The sequence below is a fragment of the Triticum aestivum genome, chromosome 7A (assembly GCF_018294505.1).
Source record: "Triticum aestivum cultivar Chinese Spring chromosome 7A, IWGSC CS RefSeq v2.1, whole genome shotgun sequence".
Lineage (NCBI taxonomy): Eukaryota > Viridiplantae > Streptophyta > Magnoliopsida > Poales > Poaceae > Triticum > Triticum aestivum.
Window position 1 is genome coordinate 716,684,890 of NC_057812.1, and position 9,410 is coordinate 716,694,299.

At 47.6% G+C, this 9,410-nt stretch overlaps 1 protein-coding gene across 1 annotated transcript; it reads right to left on the reverse strand.

Moving 5' to 3' along the window:
- Window positions 1–6,988: 6,988 nt before the first annotated feature.
- LOC123146994 (3-ketoacyl-CoA synthase 5-like) lies at window positions 6,989–8,628 on the reverse strand. The gene has a single exon (XM_044566251.1). The coding sequence runs from the start codon at window positions 8,580–8,582 to the stop codon at window positions 7,143–7,145; it is 1,440 nt and encodes a 479-aa protein (XP_044422186.1). The 5' UTR covers window positions 8,583–8,628; the 3' UTR covers window positions 6,989–7,142.
- Between the last annotated feature and the right edge of the window lie 782 nt (window positions 8,629–9,410).

Below are 9,410 nucleotides of genomic sequence, written 5' to 3' on the forward strand. Positions count from 1 at the left end.
ATGTGATGGATCACGGGCTTGAGACTCCTGTCGGTTTCCGCCCTCACCGCAATGCTACGTCCACCCACAAGCAAGCCCTTTGGCCCTACTGCACTGTGAAAGTTCACCCAGTAACTGAGAAGAAGACCTATGAGATGTCTCCGTATCTGGACATTCTTCATCGCATCTTCCGTGAGACTCTCTTCCCTCGGATCAGGAATCTGGATACGGTCCACTCTTACCTCGTGGACATGCTCCTTTTCTGTCAGCATGAGAAGGAAGCAAGCACTGGAGAGAGCCTGGATATCTCTCATGTCATGTGGTCTGAACTTCTCTCTGTCGTGTCTGAGCGCAAGTGCCCTATATATGGTCCATTCATCATGAGGCTCATTGAGAGGGCCTGGGCACAGACTTATCCCAGAGTGTTGCTAGAAACTGGAGACTTGGTTTCTCATGAGATCAAGCGTCTGAGGAAGAAGGACAATTGGACAGTGCCTCACATAGGGGGTCCATCTGCTACTGCTGCCACAGGGGGTCCGTCTGCTGCTACTGCCATGGGGGGTCCGTCTGCTGCTACTACTGCCATGGGGACCAAGGGTTGGGCTGCTACTGATGATCATGAGGAGGATTTTGGCCCCTCTAGTACAGAACCATCGTGGGCACGGAAGCTTAAGCGCAAGATGAAGAAGCTTTTCTGCATGGAGTCTCATGGTCAGTACATGACTCATGTGGCGGAGAAGCATGCCAAGACGCGCCACAAGGAGCTCATGCATCAGTTGGGAGCAACAGTTGCCAGTGGGTCTGAGGGTCAGATCACTAAAGAGGAGAACTAGATTCATCAGAATTGCCATTGGACTGACTCCAATGCCTAGCAGTTTTCGACCCACGATGAAGATGCAGAGATGTGATGTTTGAGATCGTCTTCCTCCCATCACCTGGAGTCGTAGCGTCACTCTTTGCCCTTTTTGGTGTCTCGCTGCCAAAGGGGGAGAGACTGGGATTTGTGTTTGTTTGCCGAGCTTTGAGTCGTCTTGTGGTTTCTTGTGTGTTCTCTCGGTGTCTTTATTTGGTTTGGTTTGGTGTGAGACCTAAGTTCTAGACATATGGTGTGAGACATATGCTCCCTATCGCTACCTTATTACTTATGTCTATTCAGAGTACTGTAGTGTATTATGAGATGCATGCTTGTCCTGTTTATTCTCTTCTCTCATATATCTTGTGCTTAGTATTGTTGGACTATAAAATATAGGGGGAGTGTTGATCCGAATATGTGTGTCGTGCCATATCTTGGTGCACACATTCTGGGGGAGCCCATCTATATTTTGTAGTTCTTAGTTTTCTTCGTTTTATTTCTTTTCCTTGTGCAAATCCCTAGTTGTAATCAATCCACCAAAAATGGGGAGATTGTTACGGCATATCTCTCTCAAGGTAGTTTTGGTGATTGATGACAACATGTTTGCGGACTAATCTTGTGCTTTGAATAATTCATAGATTCTCCCCTGGCACGAGACGCTTTCTTCCCCTCGGAGTGTATTCCAAGACGGTGTAGCTCTTTCGTTTCTTTCTCGGTGGACTAGTTGCGTAGAGGGCACCGTACTATCAAGAGGGTGTCCGCTGGGGTATTGCATGGGTGGAATCATCACGTACACATCAGCTTCTCACCCTCCGAGCATCTCCATTCCATTGAAGAGATCTCTCCTCTCTTCCTTGTCCTGTCTGGGTCCAAGCGGTAGTACCGCGCAACCCAACGGTAGTACCGCTGAGGAGCCAAGCGGCAGTACCGCTCCACAGCGGTAGTACCGCCCGTGGCTCCATAGCAGTAGTACCGCTGGGGTGCCTAGCACCTCCGCCTTGTCCTCAGCATGTTTGAGAGATCCTCTCTCTCACGCGCGCGCGCCCCAGCGGTAGTACCGCACTCCGGTGGTAGTACGGCTGAAGGGTCACAAGCGGCAGTACCGCTCCGCAGCGGTAGTACCGCCCGTGACCACGCTGCCGTAGTACCGTTGGGCAGTCTGGCTCCTACCGCCTCGATTCGAGAGGTCTTTTTCTTGTGTCGGGTTTTGCGGCACTAGTTACGGTTGTAGAGGCGGTAGTACCGTTCCAGGAGCGGTAGTACCGCCCCTACCACCGCGGTAGTACCGCATTTGGGTCCTTTCCCTACTAGTCTCCTCAGCGCGGCAGTACCGCTGGCTGGCGCGGCAGTACCGCTGGCTGGCGCGGCAGTACCGCTGTCCTGGCGGTAGTACCACCCCCTCTCAGCGGTAGTACCGCCCTGTGCGGGGCTAGTTGGTGGGGGGCAACGGTTGGATTGTTGCCCCCACTATAAAAGGGAGTCCCCTTCTTCTCTTTGACCTACCTCTTCCTCCCCCAAGCTCCATTTATTGCTCAAGCTCCATTGAATGCTCCAAGCTCCATTTTCGCCCGATCTATCTCTCTAGCCAATCAAACTTGTTGATTTGCTCGGGAGTGGTTGAGAAGGCCCCGATATACACTTCCACCAAGGGATTTTCGATTCCCCCACTCATCCCTAGCTGATATTTTTACTCTTGGGTGTCTAAGCACCCTAAACGGTTGAGGTCACCACGGAGCCATAGTCCATTGTGTTGAAGCTTCGTGGTCTTGTTGGGAGCCTCCGATTAAGTTGTGGAGATTGCCCCAACCTTGTTTGTAAAGGTTCGGTCGCCGCCTTCAAGGGCACCAATAGTGGAATCACGGCATCTCGCATTGTGTGAGGGCGTGAGGAGAATACGGTGGCCCTAGTGGCTTCTTGGGGAGCATTGTGCCTCCACACCGCTCCAACGGAGATGTACTTCCCCTCAAAAGAAAGGAACTTCGGTAACACATCCTCGTCTTCACCGGATCCACTCTTGGTTATCTCTTACCTTTACTTGTGCAAGCTCTTTAGTGTTTCTTCCCTTGCTTGCTTGTATGCTTGTTGTTATTGCATCATATAGGTTGCTCACCTAGTTGCACATCTAGACAACCTACCTTGATGCAAAGTTTAATTTGGTAAAGAAAAGTAAAAATTGGTAGTTGCCTATTCACCCCCCCCCCCTCTAGTCAACCATATCGATCCTTTCAACGTGTTCTTGAGTGTTCCTTTTGTGATTTCCCTCGTGTTCTTGGTGGGATTCCCTCCATTTCGTGAAAGATCGGCCCCTAGGATTTCACCCTACATCAAGTACATAGAACTGAAACATCAATAAACACACCATACAAGGCTAGCGCATGTACGAGCAAATAGGGAATGAACGAATCATACCTTCCGTTAGCGGCTCGTTAATTAATCCATAATTAATTAACCATTTCTGGCGGGCAAAAATGTGACTTGGCTCGCGCGTCGTGACGGGCGGCGGAGGAGCGCATGTGTACCATTCCTCTTCCCAAGCTTCCAAATTCCAATGGCAAATGGTAGAGCAGCCTTTATAAATGGGTCTCACTTTTACTACAGTAGCAGTATGGTACTAAACTTCTCATCATTTGACATGCACCTAAATGAACCTTATAGATTAACCAAGGATTATTTTGTTATTTGGGTCAAAGCCCATTTGTAATCCAACACAATCCATCACCAGCCCCGTTGATGAGGAAGGCCAAATTGGCCGACCGCACAGGGCCCCAAAATTTTGGGGGCCCCCAGTCCAGCAAGTAATATGTATAAGGCCCAACCAACGCAATCTCAGGCAGCCCATTCTAGCGATCCCAGGCACGAAGGCACGTAGCTCCTGCAACCCGTTTTGCTTCCGTAACTCCCGTCCCGATTGGCTGATTCGATCACACGCAGTCGAAAGGGCAGCAGGGGTCGACGGCGGCTGAGCGACAGACACATCGAGCAGGCAGGGGGCAACGCCGTGTACGCGATACGCGGCCGCCGACCGGCCACGCCCCAGCTCACATAATCCCTTGATCCCTTCCCTTGCCAGGGTAAGTTCTTGATTCTTGTCAGGCAGACAGGCACTGGTTCTGGTAGTTGTAGACAAAGCGTCTAAGCCCTAATTTATTTCGTCAGTGTAGACAGTAGGCTGTAGGCTACTTTTTTGTTAAAGGAAAATTTCAAAATCTTACATCTGGGTGAAGTCCTTTTGTATTTTCTTATAGCTATAATTCTCAGAGTTTGAATTGATTCAGATATGTTTGTCTTATTAAACAGAAAGAGTCATGCAGCCAGGAAGGAAGTATGATTCTGTTGCTTCAAAACGAAAGAAGAAACAAAAAGTAAAAGAAGATACTCGAAAACAAAAGGGCGCTCTCGATAAATTTGTTGTGAAAGAACCTCAACCCTATTCTGAAAACCAAACTGTAGATGCTGATATTGATGATGCACCTGGTGGTGATCCAGAAGAGGCTGAGGCTCACATTGGTGAAACTGATGAAGGTGATGATATTAACAATGTTGACGAAGGTGATGATTCTAATCATGTTGATGAAGGTGCTAATATTGCTGGTGAAGGTGATGATTCTAATCATGTCGATGAAGGTGCTAATATTGCTGCTGAAGGTGATGATGCTAATATTGCTGATAACACAAATAATTCTGTTCAACCTGATATATTTGATCCAAGAACATGTGATACACTTGATCCTACAATGATTGATATTTTGGTGCAAAAAGGTCCTAAAAGAGACTTGTCTATTGAGCATGGTCCTACAGACAAATTTGGTAGAAGGTTTTCTGCACTAGCGTACACTAGAGTTCTCTCAAATGGAGAAAAGTGTGATAGAGAGTGACTTGTGTACAGCAAAGAGCTTGACAAAGGATTTTGTTTTTGTTGCAAATTATTAAGGAAGGGACATGTGAGAGGTCAGTTAGCAAATGATGGCTTCAGTGACTGGCATCATCTTATCAGTAGACTCAAAGAGCATGAAAATGGTAGAGAACATGTCACAAATATGAGTAGTTGGTATGATTTGCGCCTCAGGTTGGAGAAGAATCAAACAATTGATAAAGTTGCTCAGCAAGAACTTGAAAAGAAAAGGGAGCATTGGAGAAAAGTTTTGCTCGGGATTCTTTTGATTGTGAAATTTCTTGCGGAACATAATATAGCATTTCGTGGCAGTAATAGTAAGGTGTACCAAGATAGTAATGGAAATTTCTTAGGACTGGTTCAAATGTTGGCAGAATTTGACCCAGTTATAAAAGAACATGTTGACCGCATCACAAGTGATAAAATCCGTGATCATTATCTCGGTCCTTCCATCCAGAATGAACTAATAAATTTGCTCGCTGCTGCAATCAGGTCTGAAATCGTTAAGAAGGTAAAAGAAGCAAAGTACTTCTCCGTTTTACTTGACTGTACTCCCGATGCAAGCCACCAAGAGCAGATGTCTTTGATAATTAGGTATGTTGATGCATCTTCAGGTTCTTTTTGCATTGAAGAATCATTCTTAGGTTTTTTGGATGTGAATGATACCACTGGGCAAGGATTGTTTGATGCTCTAAAAAATGAATTGAAAACTCTTGACCTTGATATTGACAATCTGAGAGGGCAAGGATATGATAATGGGTCAAATATGAAGGGAATACATAAAGGGGTACAAAGTGAAGTCTTGAAAATAAATCGGAGAGCTTTTTATTCAGCTTGTGGTTGTCATAGTCTGAATTTGACAATATGTGATATGGCAAAGTCTTGTCGTAAAGCATCCGATTTTTTTGGAGTTATCCGACGCATCTACACCACATTTGCTTACTCTACTAAAAGATGGCAAATTCTCAAAAATAACATATCAGGAGTGACTCTCAAGTCATTGTCATCTACTAGGTGGGAGAGTCGTGTTGATAGTGTTAAGGCTATAAGGATTCAACTACCAGAAATAAGGGAGGCTCTACTACAAGTGGCTGAAATTGATAAAGATCCATCGACAAGTAGTGAAGCTCAATCATTGGCAGAAAATAATCTTTCTGACTTTGAATTCTTAGTGTCAATAATAATATGGTATGAAATATTATTAGCTGTTAATTTGATCAGCAAAGAGTTGCAGTCAAAGGATATGCTTATTGATATTGCTATTGAGTCTGTAAAGGGCTTGATTTCTTTCTTCACTAAGTATAGAGAATCTGGCTTTTCAAAAGCATTGGAAGCTGCAAAAGAAATTGCAAAGGAGATGGATATTAATCCAGAGTTCCGCACCAAGCGTAAAATCAAGAGAAAAAGGCAATTTGGTGAGGGTGCAGATGATCCATCTATTGTTTCACAATCAGCAGAGGAGTCATTTAGGGTCAATTATTTTCTGCATATTGTTGATCAAGCTATAGTTTCACTTAACACGAGATTTGAACAGTATGAGGGGTATGAAAAAATATTTGGTTTCTTGTTTACTTCAGATAGGTTGCGATCCTTGGATGACAAGAGTTTATTGGCTGCGTGTGTTAATCTTGAAGATGCACTTAAGAGCGGAGAACATAAAGATATTGATGGACTTGAATTGTGTAGCGAGCTACTTTTTCTGCAGGGCTCACTTCAGAAATCTATGGGCCCACTTGATATTCTGAACTTTTTGAAGAAGCGTTCCTTAATCTATCCTAATGCTGTTATCGCATACAGAATTTTGTTAACCATTCCTGTGACAGTTGCATCTGCGGAAAGGAGCTTTTCTAAACTCAAGTTGTTGAAATCCTACTTGCGTTCTACAATGACACAAGAAAGACTGAATGGATTGGCAACAATAGCACTTGAAAATGATGTCTTGGAGAAGATTAATTATGAAGATTTGATCGAAGATTTCATATCAAGAAATACTTGAAGAATGCTGCTTTTTGGTAGAAAATGAGGTCAGTTTATAAGCGTATTCCTTTAGTACCATATTTACTATTTTACTGTTAGTATTTGATATATTTCCTAAATATTGCAACAATAAGATATATTTGAAGTTAAATAATTATGTGAGAGTATGCTTTATTTGCATTAGTTCTTCAGTTATATATGGTTTTAAAAAATAGGGCCCTATTTTGATTTTCGTCCCGGGCCCCCAAATTTCTGGAGACGGTCCTGTCCATCACACACATCGCGAGTGAATGATAAAAGAGACGCTCGGTTACATGGTACGTACGTGAGCACACATAAGATAACGATTACAATGGTTGCAAATCAGGAACGACCATATGGAGTTTATCGTTCATGTTTAGACCACCGTCCGGGCTGGGTTTATTATGTAGTGTAAGCTAGCTAGTGGCTTAGCACGTCGGGAATGTCCACTGGATACCTGTGGATAGACGTGCTCCACGGCCCATGGGTGTTGTGGGCAGGTGGCTGTATGCACTCCCACACCACGCTGTTGCACTTGAACCCTGAGCCGAAACCGATCATCCAAACGCGGTGGCCCTTGCGCATCCGCCCTTTGGCCTCCACGTAGGCCAGCTCGTACCACGGCGAGCTACTAGACGTGTTTCCGAACCGGTGCAGAGTCATCCGCGACGCCTCCACCTGCTCGTCGGAGAGCCGGAGCTTTCTCTGCAGCTCGTCGATGACCGCGCGGCCGCCCGCGTGAATGCACAGGTGCTTGAATGCTGTCGAGAAGTCCGGGATGTAGGGCCTGATCCTCGCGCCGCGAAGCGCCTTCCGTGCCACGAAAGAGAGCGCGAAGAGGAGCTGCTCCGAGACCGGCAGAACGAGTGGCCCGATCCTGGTGATGTTGGCCTGCAGCGAGTCCCCGGCGATGGCCATCAGGTTCTTTCTGAGGTTGATCCCGACGTTCCCTTGCTCGTCCTCCTCCTGGAACACGCACCGGTAAGCATTGTCGTTGTTCGCGCCAGTGAAGGTGCGTACGACGTGCTTGAGGCGGAACCGGGCGTTCGCGGGGGACGTCGATAGCAGCGCCGCCACCCCGCCGACGCGGAATAGGCAGTTTGGCAGGAGCATCGCGCGCTCGTTGCCGACGTAGTAGTTTGGCGTGATGGTCTCTGTGGAGACGACCAGCGCGCGGGAGCCCCGGGGAATGACCTGCAGGAGGTTCCTGGCGAGTTCCACGGAGATGAGCCCCGCACTGCACCCCATGCCCGAGAGGTTCACGCTACGGATGTCGCAGCGTAGGTTGTACTTGTTCACGATGATGTCGACCAGGGATGGTGTGGGACAGAAGAGGCTGCAGTTGAGGACGAGCACACGGATGGAGTCTGGGGCGACGCCTGTCCTGGAGAGCAGGTCATCGATGGCCGAGAAGACGACGAGCTCGAACTCAGCGTGGGCATTCTCGAGGGTGCAGTGCTCGTGCGTCGGGATGTAGTTGTGCGCCGCCGGCAAGCGGGTCTCCTCCCCGAGCCCGGAGCGCGCCAGCAGCCGCGACATGAACCGGGCGCTGCGGTCGCTGATGCTGGGAGTATGCTTGGTGTGCTCGATGAATGAGGCCATGGGGATGCGGACGAGCGGCGAGGTGTCGAAGCAGGCGTAGTCGATCAGGTACACCGCGCGCGGGCGGAGCATGAGGTACACGGCGGCGGCGGCGGCTGCAAAGAACAGATGCACTGGGCGGATGTAGCTGATGAGCTCCGCCGGGCCGAGCCGCAGGAGGGCGACGACACAGGAAGCGGCAAGGAAGTTGTCCACGATCAGCCGGTACACGGCCTTGAGCTTGAGCCGCATGGGTTGGGCCTGGACCGACGACCTCATGCCGCTCTTTCTTTTCGTTGGAAGTACTCTTTCCTTTATGAGCTAGGTTTAGTGTGTGTGTGTGTCTTAATTTGGTGCGTTTAGTGCTTGCACTTATATAGTCTTTAGGGCAAACAAAGCATTAATTTGTAGTCACCGGTAGGCCTTTTGCATTTGATGATTCTGGTTGGTAACAGCGAATCGATGGGCGATTAACGCAAGCATATCACTTGCGGCCGTCACTGTCAGCTCGTGGCCATGCTGTTGCGACTCGGCAGGCTACATCTTTAATTAAACTCTCAATGTTGAACAGGAAAACAGAGGCGCAATTATTGATTTTGCGCTCTTTTGGGCCTGATATTTTTTAGAAACAAAGTATTCCCTCGATAAAGAAATATAAGAGCAATTTAGATCACTAGGGAGCACAACACAGACGCTCACATGTACACACATACACTCAATCTAATAAACGCGCACATGTACAGCATACCCTTATAAGCTCCTCTGAGAGGCTTAGTCGATGGGTATTATGATTGACGAAGTCATCATAGGCACCTCACTAGCAATGAGACCATCGCCTTCCACTGAAAGAATAGTCCGCCTTTACAAGATACACATGTGTCAAACCTGAAGTTTCATCCCTGGTAGGCTGGGGGTACAACCAACCTACGAACCATCTAGTGAGATTGATTCTTCAACTGGACCTAAAAATTTCTTGAAGAGCCAGCGAGGAAGTGGGGGCAAATTGCAAGGGTGGTTGTGAAATGTTAAACCTTATGTGCGGGGGTGGCTGCCCAGTACGCCCCAGAGCCGAGCACCGTAACCACGACATGACATGAGAGAAAGTAG